Raw genomic sequence first — 25,846 nt, 5'->3', positions numbered from 1 at the left:
AGGGAGATCTTATAGAAACATATAAAATTATGAAGGGAATAGAATAGGATAGAAGCAGGGAGGTTGTCTCCACTTGAGCGTATCAGAACTACAGTCTCTGTATATATTGAAGAAAACAATAATCCCTGGGAATTTTGTACAGAATAACAGTCACTGGGAAGATTATAGAGAACTGCAATAACTATGTATATAATAGAGAACAGCAGTCACTGTGTATATTTTAGAGAGTAGCAGTCCCCGTCTACAATACAGAGAGCAGCAATCCCTGCCTACATGAAAGAGAGCAGCAGTTAGTAAGTTTTTGAGAAGATCTGTAGTTCAGGTTAAGGTTCTGGATATAGGTTTGATCGCTAAGTTTTGTCACCATACGAGTAACATCTTCAGTGAGCCTCTGGATGAAGCACTACTAATGATTCCTGCTTTCTATTGATATGTTTGGGTTTCTTTGGGTTGGTGATGTCATTTCTTATTGTGATGTCATTTCCTGTGGTGATGTCATTTCCTGTTCTTTTTTCTCAGGGGGTGGTAAATGGGGTCCAAGTCAATGTGTTTGTTGATAGAGTTTCAGTTGAAAGGAATTCTCGTGCATGTCTCTGTTTGGCTTGCCCTAGGATGGATGTGTTGTCCCAGTCGAAGTGGAGTCCTTCCTTATCTGTATGTACATTGGACAAACAGGCAGAAAACTAGCCACAAGATGACATGACGCTTTATCACTAGCATTCTTACATACCCCAAAGTCACCTTGGAGTACAAAAGACTCAGGAGAAGGTACAAAACATTTTTATTGGCCTGGAATGCACAAGGATGTAGTTACCTTTTGCTAGATGTGTAATACATCCAAATAGTAGGTAAGCCACAGGTGGTAATAAAACCAGCACCTTTGTTGCTCATTCCTGCATTTGAAGAACCTTTCACCAGGGTTATAATTGATTGTGTAGGTCCCCTCCTAAGAACTAAAAGTGGGAACCAGTACTTGTTAACCATAATGATTGTGTCTCCCAGAATTCCCAAGGTAATTCCGTCACGGAGTATCAAGGTAAAAAAGGGTAGTAGAGGAGTTAGTAGCTTTCTTCACACGGTATGGGCTATCCAGAGAGATTCAGTCGGACCAAGGGTCAAATTTAACTGCTAGGCTATTTAAGGAGGTTATGGATAGCTCAGGTATACAGTACTTTAAATCCAGTGTGTATCATCCTGAATCCCAGGGAGCTTTAGAAAGGTGGCATCAGATCTTGAAGACCATGTTGAGAACACACCCGAAGTGTTTGCCATTAGAAATGTCCCAAATGAATCCACTCAGTCACTCCCTTCGAGTTAATATTCGGGCATGAAATGAGAGGCCCTTTGAAATTAATTAAAGAAACATTGACAGAACCAAAGTCTGATTTACGTATCAGAGGAGAGGGAGAGACTAAATCGAGTAGTGAGTTCACTAAACAGCATCTAAACAGGGCACAGTGTAGAATGAAGCAGGTAAAAGCTCTGATACTCGGACATTTCTGGAGGGGATAACGTATTAGTATTGTTACCAGTGATAGGAGAGCCCTTCAAAGACAGGTTTAGTGGTCCCTATCGAATTGAGAAAAAGTTGAGTTGGGTGAACTATTTAGCAAAGATGCCAGATAGAAAAAACTGGTATTGGGTCTGTCATGTGAACATGTTGAAACCGTGTTATATGAGAGAGAAAGAACTGGAGAAACAGGTGTTAGTTACTGCCACACAGAGCGAGGAATCAAATCCAGATGATGTGGAATTTGCTATGCCTCAGAATAGATTTAAAAATGAAGAAGTCCTGGAGGAGTGAGATAGGTTATCTGTCTCAGGAACATTGAACACTGTTGAAAGATTGTTAGTGCAGTCTGTAAGAAACAGATAGGGAGGACCAATGCTCTTCTACGTGAAACAGACGTAGGGAATACTGCTCGGATAAAACAACACCCCTATCAGTTAATCCTTTCAAAGCCAGACAGGTTCAGATGGAGGTGGAGGCCATGCTCAACGAGAACATCATTGAACCAAGCCAGAGCAAGTGGAGTTCACCGATCATCTTAGTTCCCAAACCAGATGGGACTCAATGATTCTGCATGGATTATCAGAAGGTCAACGCTGAGACAAATTCGGACTCTTATCCAATTCCAGATTGGAGGACTGTATCCAGACAGTCTGACAAACCTGTTACATCACCAAGTTGGACACATTGCGGGTTACCATCAGGTACCTTTATCAGAGACGGCAAAAGAAATTCTTCCATTTATAACCCCAAATGGGCTTTATCAGTTTAAAGTGATGCCCTTTGGAATGAAGAATGTACCCACCACATTCCAAAGACTCATGAACAGAGTTGTGGCTGGGTTAACAAACTGTACAGTCTGTTTGGACAATCTTTAGTAAGTCCTGGAAAGATCACATGGTACAGTTGGCAGAGCTCTTTGAATGACTACGAGAAGCAAAACTGATAATAAACCTAAATAAAACTGAATTTGCAAAAGCAGAGGTTACGTTCTTTGGACATATCAATGGTCATGGAAGGTTGACCCCACGGATTGCAAAGACAAAGGCCATAGTGGAATTTCCACGACCAACCTCGAAGAAAGCAGTGCTTCGATATTTGGGACAAAGGGGATTCTATTCGAAGCTTGTTCCAAACTTGTTGTTGTCCAATATGTACAGAAGAGTTTCCTGACACAGTATGTAGACAGGCCAACAAGGTGCGAGGCCACACTGGAATTGGTACTGGGTAATGAACCAGGCCAGGTATTAGATTTGGAGATCGGTGATCACTTTGATGATCGTGACCACAATTAGATTACATTTACTTTTGTCATGGAAAGGGATAGGTATATACCATAGGGAAAGAGTTATCACTGGAGGACCGGCATTTACGATGCAATTAGACAAGATTTAGGATGCATAGGATGGGGAAGGAAACTGCACGGGATGGGCACAATTGAAATGAGGAGTTTGATCAAGGCACACCTACTGCATGCCTTTGAATAATATGTAACGGTCAGGCAGGGGAGATGTTGTCGAGTGACAGAGCCATGGTTTACTAAAGAAGTTGAATCTCTTGTCAAGAGGAAGAAACAGGCTAAAGTAAGGATGAGACATGAAAGTTCAATTCGAGCACTTGAGAGTTACAGGTCAGCCAGGAAGGACCTAAAGAGAGAGCTAAGAAGAGCCAGGAGGGAACATGAGAAGTAGTTGGCAGGTAGGATCAAGGAAAACCCCAAAAGCTTTCTATTGGTATGTCAGGAATAGAAGAATGACTACAAAAAGATTAGGGCCAATCAAGGATAGCAGTGGAAAGTTGTGCATGGAGTCAGAGGAGTTAAGAGTAGCGATAAGTGAATATTTTTCATTAATAATCACACTGGAAAAAGACAATGCATTGCAAGGATCTGTGATAGGGCCACTGCTGTTTGTCATTTTTATAAATGACCTGGATGAAGATGTAGAAGGATGGTTAGTAAATTTGCGGATGACACGAAAGTCTGTGGAGTTGTGGACAGTGCTGGTTACAGAGGAACGTTGATAAGCTGCAGAGCTGGGTTGAGAGGGGACAAATTGAGTTTATGCGGAAAACTGTGAGGTGATTCACTTCGGAAGGAGTAGCAGGAATACAGAGTACTGGGCTCGTGCTAAGATTCTTGACAGTGTGGGTGAGCAGAGAGATCTTGGTGTCCACGTACATAGAGGGATTGAGTTTCGAACCATGAGGTAATGCTGCAGCAATACAGACTCTGGTGCAGCCGCACTCGAGTTATGGGTACGGTTCTGGTCATCGCATTATAAGAAGGATGTGGAAGCATTGGAAAGGATGCAGAGAAGACTTACCAGGATGTTGTCTGGTATGGAGGGAAGGTCTTTTGAGGAAAGGCTAAGGGACTTGAGGCTGTTTTCTTTCGAGAGAAGAAGGTTGAGAGGTAACTTAATAGAGACAGATAAGATGATCTGAGGATTAGATAGAGTGGACAGTGAGAACCTTTTTCCTTGGATGGTGATGGTTAGCACGAGAGGACATAACTTTAAATTGCAGGGTGGTAGATATAAGACAGATGTCAGAGGTAGTTTGTTTACTCAGAGAGTAATAGGGGCATGGAATGCACTGCCTGCAACAGTAGTAGACTCACTGATTTTAAGGGCATTCAAATGGTCATTGGATAAACATATGGATGAGAATGGAATCGTGTACGTTAGATGGCCTTCAGGTTGATTCCACAGGTTTGCGCAACATTGAGGGCCGAAGGGCCTGTACTGTGCTGTAATGTTTTGTGTTGCATATTGCGGGGGCTGCAGTCCCTCAATATATTACAGAGAAGATCAATTCATCTGTATTTATATAGAATGCATTCCTGTGTATAATAATCAGAACAATAATCACTGTGTATGTTATGGAGAGCAGCAATGCCTGTATAGATTGCAGAGAATAGCATTCACCGTTTTTATTAAAGAGAGCATCAGTCTTCGTGTATATTACATAAAACTGCAGTCCCTGTCGATATTATAGCAAAAAAAGTCTTTGTATATGAAGCATAACCACAGTCTCTGTGTGCATTAAAGAGAAGAGCAGTCCTGTGTAAAATATAGAGAACTGCATTGCCTGTCTAGATTGTAGAGAACATTAGTCCCTATCTATATTATAGAGAACAGCAGTTCTTTTCCATACTATAAACAATAGCAGTCCCCTGTCTATATTGTACAGAACAGCAGTCCTTGTCCATGTTTTGGAGAATACAAGTCCTTGTCTTTATTACAGAGTTGCTTTTTATATTACAGGGAACAGCAGTCCCTGGGAATGTTTTCGAGAGGAACAGTCCCTGTGTATATTACTTGAGACTAGCACGATCTGTGTATACAGTAGAGAGCAGCAGGTGCTATACATATTACAGGGAACAGCAGTCCCTCTGTGTATTATAGAGAATGGCAGTCCTTATCTGTGTTACGGAGAATAGCAGTCCCTATCATTATTATGGAGAACAGCAGTCCCTGTCTACACTATTGAGAATAGCAGTTCCAGTGTCTCTTGCAGAGTACAACAGTCACTGTGTAAATTTTAGAGAACAGCATTCCATGTGTACGTTATAGAGAACAGTATTCCCTCAGTATAATGTAGAGACGGTCAATTCCTCTGACTTTATGCAGAGTGGCACTCCTGTACATAGTAATGAGAATGGCAGTCTCTGCATATATTATGGAGAATATTGTGTAAATTGTGAAGAACAGTAGTACCTGGTTATAGTGTAGAGAACAGCAGACCCTGTTTTTTATTACACAGAGCAGCAGTCCCAGTGTATATTATAGAGAACACCAGTTCCTGTGTAATTTCTGGACAACACAGACCTTGTGTAAATTATAACGAGCAGCGGTCACAGTGTAGGTTAGGGATAACAGTCGTCACTGAATGAATTATGGAGAGCTATAGTTCCTGTCTTTATTGTACAGAACAGCAGTTCCTTCCATATTATGGATAACAGTAGGAGAAAGTGAGGACTACAGATGCTGGAGATTAGACTCGAGAGTGTGGTGCTGGAAAAGCACAACAGGTAAGGCAGCATCTGAGGAGCAGGAGAATCAATGTTTCAGGCAAAAGCCCTCCATCAGAAATTTTAACAGTAGCCCCTATTGATATTATGGATAACAGCAGTCCCTATCTATGTGTTGGGGAATAGCAGTCCCTCTTTAAATTATAGAGAACAGCAGACCCTGTACATACCACAAAGAAGAGCAGTCCTTCAGCATGTTACACAGGACAGTAGAGTTCTTTTTTTGTATAGAATCCCTACAGTGTGGAATCGGTCAGTTTTCTTCCTGTTTGCCCTATGTAGTGTTTATCATAGTCCTTACAGGGTATCTTGTAGATAATGTTCCTCCTGTCGGATGTTGATGTTGGATCTCTAACCTTTGTGGGAGCTGGTGAAAGATTGTTACTGGTTTGTGGGCCACTAAGACTTGTAGGGGTCTGAGTAGTCGGACTACACTACATAGGACAATTAGATAATGCACTAACATGCAAGGACCTACTGCTACTGAGTGTGAGGGAGTGGATGTGTATGGATGAGGTACTAATCAAGCAGGCTACTTTATATTGTGTGGTGTCAAGCTTTATGAGTGCTGTTGGAGCTATAATCAAGAAGCGATTGTGTGGCATTTGCATGTTCTCCCCGTGTCTGTGTGGGTCTCTTTTGGGTGCTCTCGTTTCCTCACATAGTCCAAAGATTTGCAGGTTAGGTGGATTGACCATGTTAAATTGACCATAGTGTGCAAGCTAGCTATAGGGAATGCAGGGTAACAGTTGCACTGGGTGGATATGGATGAGATGCTCTTTGGGGGGTCGGTGTGGACTTGATGGGCTGAATGGCCTGCTTCTACACTATAGGGATTCTATCATTCTATGCTGGAAATCTGAAACAAAAACAGATATTACTGGAGAAACCATCTGTGGAGAGAAAGCAGAGTTAATGTTTGAGTCCAGTGACCTTTCTTCAGAACTGATCCCTTGGATTAAACACCATAGATCCATTTCCCACTCAAATCCCAATGAATCTAAAGAAAGAGTTTTTGAAACAATAGAATATGTGGAATTTGAAAATCCCAGGGGGTATGCACATTACTGAAAAGTAACCGATGACCAAGCATGAAGTAACTGATCAAAACTCTTGCCTCAGCATATTCCTCATACACTGTCTATTCTCCCAGGAATCACACAGTCTGCTCTCTCAGTATCCTCACTGCCTGGTCACCCGGAATTCTCACTATTCAATGAAAATGTGGGTGAGTGGGTTAGTATGTTTGCAGATGACACAAAGATTGGGGGAATTGTGGATAGTGCAGAGGGTTGTCAAAGAATACAGCAGGATATATATCAGTTGCAGATGTGGGTGGAGAAATGGCAAATGGAATTTAATCTGGATAATTGGAAGCTGCTGCACTTTGGGAAATCAAATGTTAAGGGAAAATATACAGCAAATGATAGGACCCTGAACAACATTGAGGTACAAAGGGATCTTGGGGGTTCATGTTCATAACTCCCTGAAAGTGGTCACGCAGTTAGCTAGGGTGCTAAAGACAGTGTATGGTATGTTTGCCTTTACTGGTCAGAGAATTCAGTAAAAAAGACAGGATGTAATGTTGCAGTTTTATAAGACTTTGGTTAGGCCACACCTGGAGTATTGCATTCAATTCTGGTTGCCACATTACAGGAAGGATGTGGTGGCATTAGAAAGGGTGCAGAAGAGGTTTACCAGGATGCTGCCTGGATTACAGGATACGAGCCATAAGGAGAGGCTAGAAAAGGTCAGGTTGTTCTTCAGGAGCAGTGGAGGCTGAGGAGAGACTTGATAGAAGTCTATAAAGTTATGAAATGCATGGATAGGGTTGGCAGTCAGAGTCTTTTTCCCAGAGTTGAAATGTCTAAAAGCAGGTGGCATACATTCAAGGTGAGTGTGGGAAAGGTCAAAGGAGGTGTGAGGGGCAAGGTTATTTTTACACAGAGAGTGGTAGGTGTCTGGAATGCACTACTGGGGTTGTGGTCAGGGTGGAGCAGACACAATAGGGGTGTTTAAGGGATCTTTATGTAAGCACATTAACATGCAAAGAGTGTAGGAATATGGACCAAAGGCAGGCAGAGGGGATTTGGTTAATTTAGTGTCACGTTCAGCACAACACCACACCTCATTTTCTCTGGTCAGCTCTGGTCTGATCCAAAATGACAGAAGTGAGCAACAACGTGCAACAACAGAGACCTATGTAACTCAGGATTTCCCAATCCTGGATTAATTACGAGAAAGGATGGTCAAACATCTAGTGCTGATGATTCTCATTAATCAGTAATGACAGTTACCAAAAGGTTTGTTCCTGTACCGTCATGTTCTATGTTGTAACCACTCTATCGGAATTCTCACTATCTACTCTCTCAATATTTACACTGTCTGCTTTGTCGGAATTCTCGCTACCCTCTCCCTCAGAATTCTCACTGTCAGCTCACCTGGAACTAACGCTGCCTGATGTGACCTTGGGGATTTGGGGCAGAGTTTGCCTCTCCCTCAAGTATGGAGATGACTGGCGAGTGTGATGAATTCATGAGGTGAGAAACCAAATGTCGGTTCCCTTTATTGAATTACATTCTCACAGTTGCTCTTAAATGCGATCCAAGCGTTATTTAATGGTCAAACATTCAATGTTGATTTGCAATTCCTCAATAATTTATTGCCAGCTAATTTTCAATGAGAAATTCACTTTCAATAGTAATATGGCACCCTGGTCCATATAACACCTCAAACCCCAATGTGCCCAAAAACTCACAGAATTTGACATTTCCAGTTGACACACTTTACCAAGTAATAACCAAGTGTGATCCACCTGATCCAACCCTCTCCCTGTGTAATCTCTGACCTTCCCTTGGGATTTACTGTGTCTCATAGTCTCTGGGTTAAACTGTCATTAATGATTAATGAGGAACCTCAGCACTAGATGTTTGACCATCCTTTCTCGTAACTAATCCAGGATTGGGAAATCCTGAGTTACATAGGTCTCTGTTGTTGCACGTTGTTGCTCACTTCTGCCGTTTTGGATCAGACCAGAGCTGACCAGAGAGAATGAGGTGCGGTGTTGTGCTGTTGGTTGCTGTGCTCTCCCTGGGAACTGGAGCTGCTGAGTCACTGAGTGAAACTGCCAATGATCAGATTCAGGAAAACTTTGATATAAATCAGGTAATTGATGTTAGATTTAGCACAGTAAATTTGATTTTGGAGGCTGTAGTCCTTTTTTTAAAAATTCAATTATGGGATATGGGCATCTCTGGCTGGTCCATCATTTATTGCCAGACCCTTCAGTCAGTGGTGGTCAGCCATCTTCTTGAAAAATGTGCTGTAGGTTGACCCACAATGTCCTTAGGATGGGACTTGCAGGATTTTGACCCAACCACAGTGAAGGAACAGCAATTTATTTCTCAGTCAGGATGAGGTGTTTTGCTTGGAGGGGAACTTGTAGGTGTTTCCGATGTATCTGCTGCCTTTGTCTTTGGTGCAGAGTGTTGATTTGAAAGGTGTTGTCAAAGGAACCATGGTGAATTTCTGCAGTGCAGTGTCGATGGTGCAACAAATGAACATTGATGGTGGAGGGTGTGACTGCCTGTGGATGTGGTATTCCAATCAACGGGGCTGCTTTGTCCTGGATGGTGTCAACCAAGAGTGTTGTTGGAGCTGCACCCATCCAGGCAAGTGGATGTTTGTAAAAGTAGGGGTCTTTTGCTACAATTGGATAGAGGTTGTACCTTGAGAATTGGGTGCAGGTTTGGTCTCCTTTCGTAAGCTGGGATAGTTCACTTAGACAGTTCCTGGAATGAAGGAGTTAATCACAAGGAAATGTTGAATAGATGATCATAAAGGAATAGGTACCATTCTGAAGTGTGTTGGTGGGGTAGATGTGGAGAGGATGTTCCCTTTGATGTAGGAATCTGGAATCAGGGGGCCACTTGAAAAGAAAGGCACTCCCACCTAAACAGAGAAGAAGAGGAGGAATTTCTTCTCTCAGAAGGTGGTTAAATTTTGGATACCTCTCCCCTCAGAAAGCAATGGAAGTTGAGTCATTGAATGTTCTCGAGGCTGACTTAGAGGGATTTTCATCAATGAGAGTTACAGGGGTCAAGCAGGTAAGTGGAGTTGAGGCTTCAAGCAGATAGACCACAATCTCATTGAAAGGTGAAGCAGACTTGATGGGCCAAATAACTATTTGATTCTATTTGACCTGAGGATCAATATCCATTGCTGGATGAGCCGAAACAACCCCTACTTCAACCTTGGGAAGACTAGAACTATAATTTTTGGTCCAAATTGCATTCCCAAACTCCCAACTCCATCTCTGTGGCTGAACCAGGCTGTTCTCAATTTAACTGTCACATCTCATCAGAGATGAGTTTCCAACTACATCTTTGCAACAACAATAAATTAGCTACTTTTCAACCCTATAACTGATTTCAGATCTGCCTGAGTCCCTCTCTTGCTGAAAGCGTCCTTCGTGTTGTAGTTATCATCAGAGCAGACAATTCCAACTTACTTTGGACAGCATCCTACATCCTTCCTCCCAGCCAGAAACTCCAAATCATCCAGAACATAGCTCCTGTGTCCTTGCTCCCAGTATCCTCACTGATTTATGCTTCTGATTAGCAACGTCTCAAACTTAAAATTCTTATCCTAATTTTTGAAATCCCTCCATGACCTCAGCCTACCCAACCGCTGGAACCTCCTCCAGCTTCACAACTCTTTGAGAGATTTACATTTTTCCAATTCTAGCTTCTTTAGCTTCCTCATTTTAATTTGCCCCACCATTGGTGGGTGTGCATCACATGTCTGGGCCCTTGGCTCTGGAACCATTTTAAGGTGATCCTTCAAACCCCAACTTTGACCGTACTTATGTCTTAATAGTTCCTTCTGTGGCTCAGCCATACATTGGCTTATCACAATCCTATGTAACATTTGGAAGTTTTTGTTATGTTAAAGATGTCATATAAATGCAAATGAATGTTTTTGGTTTAATACAACACAAAGGTGGTTGTATTAAACTATATTTTATAGTTTTAACTATCTTGTTTTTCCTCAGTTTCTTGGGACATGGTTTGCACTTGCAACTGGCTGTAATTGTTCCTGGTTCAATCAATATAAGGAAGTAATGACAATTACCAAGGTAGTGTTATCAACATCCGAGGAATCAAATACATTCATTGGCACCTTTCAATATGATCGGTGAGTGTGATATCCAGCGATTCAAAATTACCAGTGATATTTAGGTAACATTTATGGGACATGGCAAGTGAGAATGAGAAGCACAGTTAACATTTCCGCTGTCTGACCTTAATTCAGAATCAACGATGCAGAGTGTAGTGTGTGGAGCGGACAGTACAGTGTGATGAATTGACAGTGCAGTGTGTAGTGTTTAGAGTGAGTGGTACGGTGGCACAGTGGTTAGCACTGCTGCCTCACAGCGCCAGAGACCCGGGTTCATTTCCCGCCTCAGGCGACTCTCTGTGTGGAACATAGAACAGTACAGCACAGAACAGGCCCTTCAGCCTACAATGTTCTGCTGACCATGTGTGCACCCTTAAATTTCTGTGACCATATGCATGTCCAGGAGTCTCTTAACTGTCCCCAATGACCCTGCCTCCACAACTGCTGCTGGCAACACATCCCATGCTCTCACAACTCTGTGTAAAGAACCCGCCTCTGACATCCCCTCTATACTTTCCTCCAACCAGCTTAAAACTATGACCACTCGTGTTAGCCATTTCTGCCTTGGGAAATAGTCTCTGGCTATCGACTCTATCTATGCCTCTCATTACCTTGTATACCTCAATTAGATCCCCTCTCCTCCTCCTTTTCTCCAATGAAAAAGGTCCGAGCTCAGTCAACCTCTCTTCATAGGATAAGCCCTTCAGTCCAGGCAGCATCCTGGTAAACCTCCTCTGAATCCTCTCCAAACCATCCACATCTTTCCTATAATAGGGCGACCAGAACTGGACGCAGTATTCCAAGTGTGGTCTAACCAAAGTTTTATAGAGCTGCAACAAGATCTCACGACTCTTAAACTCAGTCCCCCTGTTAATGAAAGCCAAAACACCATATGCTTTCTTAACAACCCTGTCCACTTGTGTGGCCATTTTTAGGGATCCATGTACCTGCACACCAAGATCCCTCTGTTCCTCCACACTGCCAAGAATCCTATCCTTAATCCTGTACTCAGCTTTCAAATTCAACCTTCCAAAATGCATCACCTCGCATTTATCCAGGTTGAGCTCCATCTGTCACCTCTCAGCCCAACTCTGCATCCTGTCAATGTCCCACTGCAGCCTACAACAGCCTTCTATACTGTCAACGACATCTCCAACCTTTGTGTCATCTGCAAACTTGCTGACCCATTTTTCAATCCCCTCATCCAAGTCATTAATAAAAATTACAAACAGTAGAGGCCCAAGGACAGAGCCCTGTGGAACACCACTCACCATAGACTTCCAGGCAGAATATTTTCCTTCTATTACCACTCGCTGTCTTCTGTTGGCCAGTCAATTCTGTATCCAGACAGCTAAGTTCCTCTGTATCCCATTCCTCCTGACCTTCTGAATGAGCCTACCGTAGGGAACCTTATCAAATGCCTTGCTGAAGTCCATATGCACCACATCCACAGCTCGACCCTCATCAACGTTTCTAGTCACATCCTCAAAGAACTTGAAAGGGTTTGTGAGGCATGACCATCCCCTCACAAAGCCGTGTTGACTACATTTAATCAAGCCATGCTCTTCCAGATGGTCATAAATCCTATCCCTCAGAATCCTTTCTAACACCTTGCAGACGACAGACGTGAGACTTACTGGTTTGTAATTGCCGGGGATTTCCCTATTTCCTTTCTTGAAGAGAGGAATTACATTTGCCTCTCTCCAGTCCTCAGGTACGACTCCAGTGAAGAGCGAAGATGCAAAGATCTTCGCAAGTGGCGAAGCAATTGCATTTCTCGTTTCCCAAAGCAGCCGAGGACAAATCCGGGCCTGGCAACTTGTCAATCTTAATGTTTGACAAAATTTTCAGCACATCAGCTTCCTCTGTCTCTATCCATTTCAGCATGCACACCTGCTCTTCAAAGGTTTCATTCACTACAAAGTTAGTTTCTTTCATAAAGACAGAAGCAAAAAACTCATTTAGGGCTTCCCCTATCTCTTCAGACTCCACACACAAGTTCCCTATGCTATCCCTGATTGGCCCTACACTTTCTTTGACCATTCTCTTATTCCTCACATTAGTGTAAAATGCCTTTGTGTTCTCCTTAATCCGTTCTGCCAAGCTTTTCACGTACCCCCTCCTGGCTCTCCTCAGACCATTTTTGAGCTCCTTCCTCACCTGCCTGTAATCCTCTAGAGCTGAGCTTGACCGTAGCTTCCTGCACCTTATGTAAGCTACCTTCTTCCTTTTGATGAGAAGCTCCACCACTTTCGTCATCCAAGGTTCCTTTATCTAACCCCTTCTTGCCCGTCTCGGACATATTTATTCATCACTCACAACAATGTTCCTTAAACAGTCTCCATATGGAGATTGCACATTCTCCCCATGTCTGTGTGGGTTTCCTCCGGGTGCTCTGGTTTCCTCCCACAGTCCAAAGATGTGCAGGTTAGGCGAATTGGCCATGCTAAATTGCCCGTAGTGTTAGGTGAAGGGGTAATGTAGGGGAATGGGTCTGGGTGGGTTGCGCTTCGGAGGGTCAGTGTGGACTTGTTGGGCCGAAGGGCCTGTTTCCACTCTGTAAGTAATCTAATCTAATGGACAGTGCAGTATGTGGAGTGTGGAACTGACAATACAGTGTACAATCTGTAGCACTGACAGTGCAATTTGCAGTGTGTGGAATTGTGTAATGCATGGAATGGACAGTGCAGTGTGTGGAACTGACAGTGCAGGGTGAATTGTCTGGAATTAACAAGATTTAAAAATCATACACCACTAGGTTATAGTCCAACAGGTTTATTTGGAGCATTAGCTTTCAGAGCACTGCTCCTTCATCAAGTAGCTAGTGGGGCAGGATCAGAGGACACAGAATTTATATTAAAAGATCAAAGTGCCATACAACTGATGCAATGTATTGAACAAACCTAGGTTGCTGTTAAATCTTAATAATTTAGAATGGGGATACGGGCTTTGAATGATTAATATGTAAATCTCAGCATTTCTTTCAAGTCACATTCCTGAGATACCTTAAGATTTTATAAAAGGTGGTGATATCTCAGCTCAGACAATTAAAGGTGTGAGGTTAGAGTCTGTCTGTATCCCAACCTTGAGTCAGACTGGTTCTATTTCCACAGTAGGAATTTATAAAATGTCCCATGGACTGACTGCCTACAGATTGTGTGCTTTTTGAACAAAATAGAATGAATCTGCAAATATAAATTCACCCCACAGACCTATGTGTGTGTGTGTGTATGTCGGGGTTTGTGTGTGTCCCAATTCTATGATTCTATGAATGTTCAGCACTATTTAGAACATAGAACATAGAATGTTACAGTGCAGTACAGGCCATTCAGCCCTCAATGCTGCGCCGACCTGTGAAATTAATCTGATGCCCACCTAACCTACAATATTCCATTATTATCCATATATCCGTCAAATGCCAATTAAATGCCCTTAACGTTGGCAAGTCTACTACTGTTGCAAGCAGGCTGTTCCACGCCCCTACTACTCTCTGAATAAAGAACCTAACCCTGATATCTGTCCTAAATCTATCACCCCTCAATTTAAAGCTATGTCCCCTCATATTAGCCTTCACCATTCGAGAAAAAGGCTCTCACTGTCCACCCTATCTAACCCTCTGATTATCTTGTACGGCTTGATTAATTCACCTCTCAAGCTTCTTCTCACAATTAAAAAAACAGCCTCAGTTCCCTCAGCCTTTTCTGGTAAGACCTTCCTTCCATACCAGGCAATATCCTAGTAAATCTCCTTTGAAGCCTTCCAAAGCTTCCACATCCTTCCTATGATGCAGTAACCAGAACTATACGCAATACTCCAGGTGTGGCCTTACCTGTGTCTTGTACAGCTGAAGCATGACCTTGTGGCTCTGAAACTCAATCCCCCTACCAATAAATGCCAACATGCCATATGTCTTTTTAACAACACTATCAACCCTGGGTGGCAACTTTCTGGGATTTATGTACCTGGACACAGAGATCTCTCAGTTCATCTACATGTCCAAGAATTTTACATTAGCCCAGTCCTTTCTTCCGGTCCTTTCTTCCGAAGTGAACTACCTCACACTTTTCCGCATTAAGCTCCATTTGCCACTTCTCCGCCCAGCTCTGCATTCTATCTATGTCCCTCTGTAACCCACAACATCCTTTGGCAACATCCACAACTCTGCCTACCTTAGTGTCATCTGCAAATTTACTAACCCATCCTTCAACGCCCACACACAGATCATTTATAAAAATGACAAACTGCTGTGGCCCCAAAGCAGATCCTTGTGGCACACCACTGGAACTGAGCTCCAGAAGGAACATTTCCCATCAACTACCACTCTCTGTCTTCTTTCAGCTAGCCAATTTCTGATCCAATTAGCTAAATCACCTTCAATCCCGAAACTCCATATTTTGTGAAATAGCCTACCATGTGGAACCTTACTGAGGTCCATATACACCACATCAACTGCTTTACCTTCATTCACCTGTTTTGTTACCTTCTCAAAGAACTCAGTAAGGTTAAAAATCACACAACACCAGGTTATAGTCCAACAGGTTTAATTGGAAGCAAACTAGCTTTCGGAGCGATGCTCCTGCATCAGGTGATAGTCCCTGATGAAGGAGCGTTGCTCCAAAAGCTAATGTGCTTCCAATTAAACCTGTCGGACTATAACCTGGTGTTGTGTGATTTTTAACTTTGTCCACCCCAGTCCAACACCGACATCTCCAAACCAATAAAGTTAGTTAGGCATGACCTCCTTTCACAAATCCATGTTGATTATCTCTAATCAAATTATTCCTTTCCAGATGATTATAAATCCTCTCTCCTAGAACCTTTTCCAACACCTTATCCACAACTAAAGTAAGGCTTACTGGCCTATAATAATCAGGGTTGTCTCACTAACCTTCTTAAACAAGGGAACAGCATTTGATATCATCCAGTCTTCTGGCACTATTCCTGTCGATAATGATGACATAAAGACTAATCTCCTCCCTGGCTTCCCAAAGAATCTGAGGATAAATCCCATCCAGCCAGGGTCTTATCTATTTTCAGATCTTCCAAAATTGCTAAAACCTCCTCTTTGTAACCTCAATCCCATCTAATCTTGTAGCCTGGATCTCTGTATTCTCACTAACATTGCACTTTTCTAATGTGAATACTGACTAAAAGTATTTATTAAGCATTTCCCCATGTCCTCCGATTCCACATAACTTTCCACTACTATCTTTGATTGGTCCTAATCTTACTCTAATCATTCTTTTATTCCTGATATACCTATAGAAGGCCTTAGGGTTTTCCTTGAACCTATCTACCAACAATTTCTCATGTCCCCTCCTGGCTCTTCTTAGCCCTCTCTTTCAATCTTTTCAGGCTAACCTGTAACTCTCAAACCCCCTAACTGAGTCTTCACGTCTCATCCTCACATATGCCTTCTTCCTCTTGACAAGGGCTTCAACTTTCATAAACCATGGCTCCCTCTCTCGACAACTATCTCCCTGCCCGATAGGTGTATACTTATCAAGGACCCACAGTAGCTGTTCCTTGAATATCTTCACATTTGAAGTGTGTCCATCCCCTGCTGTTTCCTTCCCCATCCTTTGCATCCTAAAACTTGCTTAATCACATCATAATTGCCCTTCACTCAGTTATACCTCTTTCCCTGTGGTATATACCTATCCCTGCCCTTTGCTATTGTAACATAACTGAATTGTGGTCACTATCACCCAAGCGCTCACCTACCTCCAAATCTAACACCTGGCCGGGTTCATTACCAGTACCAAATCCAATATGGCATCTCCCCTTGTTTGCCTGTCTACACACTGTGTCAGAAAATCCTCCTGTACACATTGAACAAAAACTGATCCATCTAAACTACTTGAACTATAGTATTCCCAGTATATGTTGGGAAAGTTAAAGTTCCCATAACAACTACCCTGTTACTCTTGCTCCTATCAAGAATCATCTTTGCTATCCTTTCCTCTACATCCCTGGAACAATTCGGAAGCCTATAGAAAACTCCCAACAGGGTGATCTCTTCATTCCTGTTTCTAACGTCAGCCCAAGCTACCTCGGTGGATGAGTCTCACATGTTATTTCAGCTGCTGTAATACTACCCTTGATGAACAATGTCCTACCCCACTTTTTTACCATCTTCTCTGTTCTTACTGAAACATCTAAATCTTGGAACCTGCAATAACCATTCCTGTCCCTCCTCTAGCCATTTCTCTAAAATGGCCACAACATCGAAATCCCAGGCACCAACCCATGCTGCACGTTCATTGAAGTACACACACTTCACACAACATCCTGATTGCCGGTGCCCACTTGCGGCCTTGTACACCTATCCCTGCCTCACTACCCTCAACCACCTGTACATTGGAGTAACAATTCAGGTTTTCATCCTCCTGCTGCATTAGTTTAACAACACCCCCTGAAGAGCATCCAAAATGGTATACTTGCTGTTGAGGGGAACCACCACAGGAGACCCATACACCACCTGCCAGTTCCCTTTCCTACCCCTGACGGTAACCCATCTACCTTCTTCATGTGGCTGTGGAGTAACTACCTCCCTGTAGCTCCTCTCAATAACCCCCTCCACCTCCCAAATTAGCTGAACACAGTTCTCGAGGAGCTGGAGTTGGATGCACTTCCCACAAAGAGGTCAGCAGGGAAACCAGAGGCGACCCTTACCTCCCACATACTGCAGGAGGAACATTCAACTGCCCTGACCTCCATTCCCACTACTTCTGAATTCCCAAACAGATCGCTGAAAAAATAAACATGAAAGAAAACACTTGTCACTTTATCAACTGATGCACAGGACATTTTTTTTTGGTTAGAGGTGGAGGATGGGTGGGAGACACTACCCTAGAAGTGTTTCAGGTAAAGCAACCACCCAAATATGTAACCTTGTGACCTCTCCGACAGCCTCCATGAGCTAAACAACGCCCAACCTGAAAGTAAGTACTTTAAACTCTATATTCACGTATCCCAATAGGCTCTGCTGCTTCCTGGTGACCTCGTGACCTCTCTGACTGCCTCCAGGACCTGAACCAAATTTGTGATCCCTCATGTACTGTAGCAGTCCATGTTCACATGCAACAACATTTGGACAATATCCAGGCTTGAGCTGACACATGGCAAGTAACATTCATGCCACAAAATTTCCAGACAATGGCCTTCTCCAATAAGAGCCATCTAACCACCGGCTCTTGATATTCAATGGTGTTACCATGATTGAAATCCCCTCCCCATCAACAGCCTGAGGGTTAGCATTGACAAGAAACTTAACTGGACTCACCACATAAACACAGTGAAGGTCAGAGGCTAGGAATATTATGGTAAGTAACTCACCTCCTGACTTCCCAAAGCTTGTCCACTTGATTGGCACCACGCCTGCAAGTGGCCACTTCCTCCCCCACCAACGCTCAGTAGCAGCAGTGTGTACTATCTACAAGATGCATGGCAGAAGTGCACCAATAATTCTTAGCAACACCTTCCAAACCCATGACCGCCTTCTATCTTGAAGAAGGAGGACCACTGGGTGCAAGTTCCCCTCCAAGCCACTCACCATCCTAACTTGGAAATATATTGCTGCTCCTTCACTGTCTCTAGTCAAGATCCTGAATTCTCAAGGGCAATGTGGGCCAACACACAGCTACTGGTTCAAGAAGATAGCTCACCATTGCCTTCTCAAAGGCAACTGGAGATGGGCAATAAATGCTGACCAGCCAATGACGCCCTCATCCCACAAATACATTTTAAAAATCTCTCACAATACAGACCCACCAACATTTACCCTAATAGTATAGACCCACCAACAGATCCAGCAACAATGAGAATCTCCAACAGATCCCCTTACAACACCGACCCACCAACAGATTCAGCAGCACTAGAGACCTATTGTCAGATTTTTAGCACCAGAAAGTAAAAACCCGATCCCCCAGCATTAGTTGTTCATAATCTGACCCTCCAGCACTAAAGTCTCACCATCGGATACAGGACGAGAGTCTCACCATTAGATCCAACAGAGCCAGAGAATTACCGTCAGATCCCCAGCACCGGAGACTCCACTAGATCCCATAGAACTAAAGGTTCACCATCAGACCTTCCAGCACCAGAGTCCCACAGTCACATCTTCCAGGATGAAACACTCACCGTCAGATCCCCAACATTCAAGAGTACACCAGATTCCCCAGGGCTAGAATCTCACCATCAAAGCCCCCAACACGAGAGACTCACCATCAGATGCCCCAGGAGTAGAGACTCTTCACCAGAAACCCCAGTGCGTGACACTCAATAGCTGATTTACCACAAGATCCCTTGGAGCTAGAGATGGGCGGCATGGTGGCACAGTGGTTAGCACTGTTGCCTCACAGCACCAGAGACCCGGGTTCAATTCCCGCTTCAGGCGACTGTGTGGAGTTTGCACGTTTTCCCTGTGTCTGTGTGGGTTTCCTCCGGGTGCTCCGGTTTCCTCCCACAGTCCAAAGATGTGCAGGTCAGGTGAATTGGCCATGCTAAATTGCCTGTAGTGTTAGGTAAGGGGTAAATGTAGGGGTATGGGTGTGTTGCGCTTTGGCGGGGCAGTGTGGACTTGTTGGGCCGAAGGGCCTGTTTCCACACTGTAATGTAATCTAATCTAAAAAAATCTAATCTAGAGATGGACAACTAGATACCCAGCAAAACAGACCCACTACCAGATCCCATGTCATTACTGGTTCACCACCACATCTCTGGCTTGCTGCTGTCTAAAACGTGGCCAGATTGTAGGAATACTGCAGTTCTGTTCTCCAAAATGTTTATCTCCATGCTTTCTCCTTTCATTGTTAGGAATGGAACCTGCATTCATCATGTGGGATGTTACACGAAGAAAGACATTGCAGGACACTTTGTATTTAATTCCACTGGAGGTAGGAAAAAGCTGTCAACACAAATCAGTTAAGAATTGCATTGAGCATGAAACAGGAGAGATGGACAAATGGATATTCAATGGAGAGATATGAGGATATTGAATTGGGTGGTATGAAAGATATTGAATGGGGTTATAAAAAGGATATTGAATACAGTGATATAAATCATATATAAAATGGAGATGTGAAAGAGTATTGAATGATGTGCTATGAATAATAAGAAGGATATCGAATAGGGTGATATGAAGAACATGTTTAAACAAGCTGAGGTAGTTTTAGGGAGGCCGTGCCAAAGTGTAAGAGCTCAGTATCTGGTCCATTAGTTACCATAAATAAATCTCTGAGGAATGAGATGCCATTTCAATTCAGTTTGGAGCAGGATGAGGAGTGATTGGATCTTCGTTTAAGATCAAATAGATGAGCAGAGTCAAGCAGGAAGTGTGGTTTGTGGGACTGTGATCAGAATAGTTCCACTGCAGAATCTTAAGCTCCAAACAGTCTTGGCTGAATCTTCAGATGCTGCACAGTCAGAGAAGCTGTCTTTCACTTGAGCTGTGAAACCAAAATTCAACACATTCTCAAATGTCTAAACAATCCACAGACTTGAAATAGAAAAAGAGCAGGGGAGATCCCTCTAGTATCCTGACCAATGGAAATCCAAAAATCATCAACACAATCAAATCACAAATTCTCTGTTTCTGGGATTTTACTGTTCACAAATAGGATACAAGATTTGCTCAGCCAAGAGAGATTCTAGGCCATGATTGGACAGGATTGGTCATGGTGCTATTACCTCATTGGTAGATAAATTCTCTCCTGAAAGATCCTGAGTGAATGCTCACTTCAAGCTGGACAAATCGCAAAGTGAAAGCAAAAAGGGAACAATGACTTTCTGGTTAGTACCAAGAGTGTTCCCCCAACTGAGACAGGCTAACATTCACCACCTCACCATTACACACAGAAAAAAAATCTCCTCCATACTGTCCCTATTAAAAGCTTTTAGGATAGTGACAGTGTGTGGTCAGATACAGCGTGAAACTCCCTCTGTTCTTTTATTAAAACAAGATGTTGAAAACGATTGTGAAACAGCCCTACTGGGACTCTGTATTGAAATCAAACATCAATTTAAAAAGTCAGATGCAAACTTATAGAATGAGACATAGATTCACTAAATTAAAATAAGTTGTCTGGGGCAGTGGTGCACCCCAGCCCCTCACATTCTTCAGTCTCAAAAGGTCTTGACCTTGCTAGCGAGCACCATGTACTCCCTCTTCAGGGACATCCGAGTGCATACATCATTGCAAAAGAGGGCAGATGGTCAGTAACACCGAGCCCTCTTTGGTCTGCTGCCTGGACCTGTCAATGGCCATGTTGGTCAGGGCCAGGAACAAAACCATGAGAAAGATCATAGACTTGCCTGCTCCACCCTCTAACCCTTTAAAATAGGAAAAGGGCAGGGGAGATCTCTCTGGTATCCTGGCCAATGGTAAACAAAAAATCATCAACAAAATCAAATCACAAACTCTCTGTTTCTGTGATCTTACTGTTCACAAATAGGATACAAAATTTGCTTGGCCAATGAAGAACATGGGTCCGAAATGCAACCAAAATTTAAACAGCAGCCCCTTCAGAAACCAAAAGGGGCCAGCCAATTGAAATATTTATCAAAGATATGAAATGCCAACTCTTCCAGGCCACAAAAACGACTTGGCCTGGCATCTGGTGAATTTAGTGTTGAGAGTGTGTTGCTGGAAAAGCACAGCAGGTCAGGCAACATCAGAGGAGCAGGGAAATCGATGTTTCAGGCTGGAACCCTTCAGCAGGAATCCATTCCTGATGAAGGGCTTCCGGCCTGAAACGTCAATTCTCCCGCTCCTCGGATGCTGCCTGACCTGCTGTGTGGTCCCAGTGCCACAATCTCAACACTGATCTCCAGCATCTGCAGACCTCGCTGTCATCTGGTGAATATACTCAGCCTACGATTGCATGAAGCACTCTCCACCCCAGATCCCTGATGTCAGATGGGAGGACCCCTTTGTACAAGGCCCTCCACTGGGATTCTCTGCTGCTGGACGGAAAAACGGCCAGCCAAGGTGAGCCTGGGAGGCAGGTGAAGACACAACAGTGGAACAGTGCACAGCATCAACCCAAACACCTGGGGTGAGTATCTATGAAATGGATCAGATTGTGGGGCACCACAATAGGGGGGAGAGTCTGCTGCATGGGGTTGATGTTGAGTTGCGGGTGGACAGGGGTTAATTCGTCTGGAAGCCCACCGCATGCCTGAACTGCTTCGGTTTCATCAGGCTCTGGCTGAGCCTGGGTCACGAACCAAAGGTGGACTATAGCCCTCGCGGTCAACTGTACTGGTATTACACAGTCTGCTCCTCTGTCATCAGTGCGTCCCTGGCTCAGGTCATTGCCACATCCCGAGCTCTTTCCTTCCTCCGCCAGTACAAATCACACTGGAGGAGGAACCTGTTCCTGAGCAACGGCTCCCTGATAAGAGCTGTCACTCCCGTAGGGGGAGACCTCCAGCATGAGCCGACTAGGTCCCAGACAGAGATCAGGTCCACATAGAAGATAGGCGATTCCTGGAGGAAGGCTGAGCCCATTCCATGAACAGGCATTCCATATCTTACTGGAGGCCGCACACCTGGCAGAAGAAATATGTCTTCAGCGTGCACCATGTTGAAGGAGGCTCAATGTAAAGGTATGGCTGCAGGGTCTGAAGGTGGAAGATTGCTACCTGCGAGAGAAGGTAAACCAGTGCCTCACTGCCCCACCTCAGAACTGCAGCAGTGACCCAGTGTTGCTTCTTGTCCCAGAAAAAGTCAACAAGTTTTTTTCTGGATGGTGATGACAGAACCAGGGGAGGGACTGAGGTGACCACAACATGGCAGCTATCAGTGGGTTTATGACCAGCAATCACGCCCTGCGGGACAACTTAGAGCAGTCCTGTCCAGTGTGCTAGGTGAGTGGTCACCTTGGACGAAGGAGGTGAATGGAACTCTACATGAAGCACCAGAGCTCCTCGGGCAGGGGTTTCACCTGCCAGGGACTTGCTTTAGTTAGTCCTTCGGAGGACGTCGCAGAGTAGTCCTCCTGACACTTGCCCATACTTTGCAGGTCGGCTGGGTCCGTGAACATAGGAGCATGTCATCGGCGTTTGCTGAAAGGCTCACGCTGAACTAAACCTGACTGTCGTTTATGCAAGAGGCACAGAAATGGCTCCATGCACAGAGAATAAAGCTGACTGGCTTGGGTGCAGCCTTGATAGGTGTCTCACCTAAAACCATTGTCGATTTTCAGAAAAACCCATCTGGTTCACTGACGTCCTTGAGGGAAGAAAGTCCACCATCCTCACCTAGTCTAGCCTCCATGTGACTCCAGATCCACAGCAATGTGGTTGACTCTGGATTGCCCTTTGAAATGGCCCAGCAAGCCATTTGTGCCAATCATTACAAAGTCTCAAAGAAATGAAATCAGCTGGATCACCTGGCATTGACCTAGGCAACAGAAAAGACAATGGCAGAAACAGCCCTGCCAAACCTGTAAAGCCCTCCTTACTAACATTTGGGGGCTAGTGCCAAAATTGGAGGAGGTTTCTCACAGCTTAATCAAGCAACAGCCTGACATCGTCATATTCACGGAATCATACCCTACAGACAATGTCCCAGACACCACCATCTCACAGGGCAGGACAGACCCAACAGAGGTGGTAGCACAGTGGGATACATTTATTAGGGAGTATCCCTGGGGGTCCTCAACATTGACTCTGAACCCCATGAAGTCTCATGCCTTCAGGTTAAACATGGGTAAGAAAACCTCCTGCTGATTACTACGTACCATTCTCCCTTGGCTGATGAATCAGTTCTCCTCAATCTTGAACAATACTTGGAATAAATACTGAGGGTGGCAAGGTTGCAAAATGTACTCTGAGTAGGGGATTTCAATGTCCACCACAAACAGTAGCTCAGCAGCAGTACTGCTGATTGAGCTGATCGGGTCCTAAAGGATGTAGCTCCTGGACTGGGTCTGAACCAACAAGAGGTAAAAACATACCTGACCTCATCCTTACCAATCTGTCAGCTGCTGATGCATCTGGCCATGACAGTATCAATAAGAGTGACCACTACAAAGTCCTTATGAGAAGTCCCACCTTCACATTGATAATGCCCTCCATCATAATGCCCTCCGTCACTAACACCGTGCTAAATAGGATAGACTTCAAATGGATCAAACAACTCACGACTGGGCATACACAAGATGCTGTGAGCCATTAACAGCAGCAGAATTGTACTCCAGCACAGTCTGTTACCTCATGGACCTGCATATCCCCCACTCAATGATTACTGAAGCCAGGTTATCAATCCTGATTCAATGGAGAATGCAGAAGGGCAAGTCAGGCATACCTGAAAATGAAGTGTCAACCTCGTGAAGCCAGCAGACAGGACTACTTGCAAAACAGCATTCTCAGCAAGTGCTAGACACAGTTCAGTGATGTGAGCTGAAAATGTGTTGCTGGAAAAGCGCAGCAGGTCAGGCAGCATCCAAGGAACAGGAGAATCGACGTTTCGGGCATCAGCCCTTCTTCAGGAAAAGTGATCTCACAACCAACGGGTCAGATCTAAGCTCTCAGTCCTGCCACATTCGATCATGAATGGTGGTGGCCAAATAAACAAGTCACAAGTATTCCCATTCACAATGATGGGAGAGCCAGCACATCAGTGCAAGATAATGCTGAATGTTTCACAGCAATCTTCAGCCAGAAATGCCAAGTGGATGATCCATCTAAACCTCCTCCAGTGGTCCACAGCATTAGAGTTAGCAATCTTCAGGCAATTCAATTCACTCCATATGATATCGAGAAAAGGCTGGAGACACTGGATACGGACAAAGGCTATGGACCCTGACAACATTTTGGCAAGAGCACTGAAGGCCTGTGCTCCAGAACTTGCCACCCCCTAGACAAGCTGTTCCAGTACAGTTACAACATTGTTATTTACCCAACAATGTAGAAAATTGTCCAGGTATGTCCTGGACATAAAAACAAAACACATCCAACCTGGCCAATTACCGTGCCATCAGTCTACTCTGGATCATCAGTAAAGTGATGGAAGGTGTCATCAACAGTGCTATCCAGTAGCACCTGCTCAGCAATAATTCGCTCAGTGCTGCCCAGTTTGGGTTCCACCAGGGCCAATCAGCTTCTGACCTCATTTCAGCCTTGGTTCAAATGTGGACAAAAGAGCTGAATTCCAGAGGTAAGGTGAGAGCGACAGCCCTTAACATCAAGGTTGCATTTTGCTGAGTATGGCATCAAGTAATCCGAGCAAAACTGGAATCAATGGGTATTGGGGGCAAATTGTCAGGTGGTTGGAGTCATACCTGGCATATCGGAAGGTGGTTGTGGTTGTTGTAGATCAGCCATTTCAGCCGCAGGACAACTCTGAAGGATTTCCTCCGGGTAGTGTCCTAGGCCCAACCAGCTTCAGTTGCTTCATCAATAACCTCCCTCCATCATAAAGTCAGAAGTGGGGATATTCGCTGATGGTTGCACAGCATTTGGCACCATTCATGACTCCTCAGACAATGAAGCAGTCCATGTTGCGCACACATGGCAAGTAATATGTGTGCCACACAAATGACCATCACCAAGAAGACACAATCTAACCATTAACTCTTGACATTCAATAACATTATCAACACCATATAGCCCAATATTAACAGCCTGGGGGTTATCATTGACCAGAAACGCAACTGAACTCACCACATAAACACAATGGCTACAAAAGCAGGTCAGAGGCTACGAATACTGTGGCAACTAACATCTCCTGACTCCCCACAGCTTCTTCATCATTTACAAGACACAGGTCAGGTGTGTGTTGGAATACTCCCTGCTTGCTTGGATGAGTGCAGCTCCAAAACTCCTCACGAAGCTTGACACCATCCAGGATAACACAGCCCACTTGATTGACACGACATTAACAAGCAACCACTCCCTCCATCACTGATGCTCAGCAGAAATTCACCAAAGATCACCACTACCACTTCCATCTAGAAGGGCAAGGACAGCAGCTACATGGAAACACCATCGCTATCAACTTCCCCTCCAACTCACTCACTATGCTGACTTGGAAATATATTGCCGTTCCTTTACTGTCACTGGATTAAAATCCTGGAATTCCCTCCTGACTGGCATTGTATGTCAACCCACAGCAGGTG

General features: G+C 44.1%; 1 protein-coding gene across 2 annotated transcripts in view; it reads left to right on the top strand.

The window, feature by feature from the left end:
- The first annotated feature begins 8,528 nt into the window (after window positions 1–8,528).
- The window catches only part of LOC140469576 (protein AMBP-like), a 38,913-nt gene continuing 21,595 nt past the window's right edge, over window positions 8,529–25,846 (top strand). The window contains exons 1-3 of one of the 2 annotated variants that reach the window (XM_072566234.1): window positions 8,529–8,708; window positions 10,597–10,739; window positions 19,539–19,618. In XM_072566234.1, coding sequence (XP_072422335.1) covers window positions 8,595–8,708; window positions 10,597–10,739; window positions 19,539–19,618 — 337 coding nt within the window. In that variant the 5' untranslated portion in view covers window positions 8,529–8,594. The remainder of the gene's footprint in view (window positions 8,709–10,596; window positions 10,740–19,538; window positions 19,619–25,846) is intronic. The other variant, XM_072566235.1, reaches the window with a different exon arrangement.

The sequence above is a fragment of the Chiloscyllium punctatum genome, chromosome 49 (assembly GCF_047496795.1).
Source record: "Chiloscyllium punctatum isolate Juve2018m chromosome 49, sChiPun1.3, whole genome shotgun sequence".
NCBI lineage: Eukaryota > Metazoa > Chordata > Chondrichthyes > Orectolobiformes > Hemiscylliidae > Chiloscyllium > Chiloscyllium punctatum.
The sequence above is the reverse complement of the archived record's forward strand: the minus strand, read 5'-3'. Positions and strand labels throughout refer to the sequence as shown.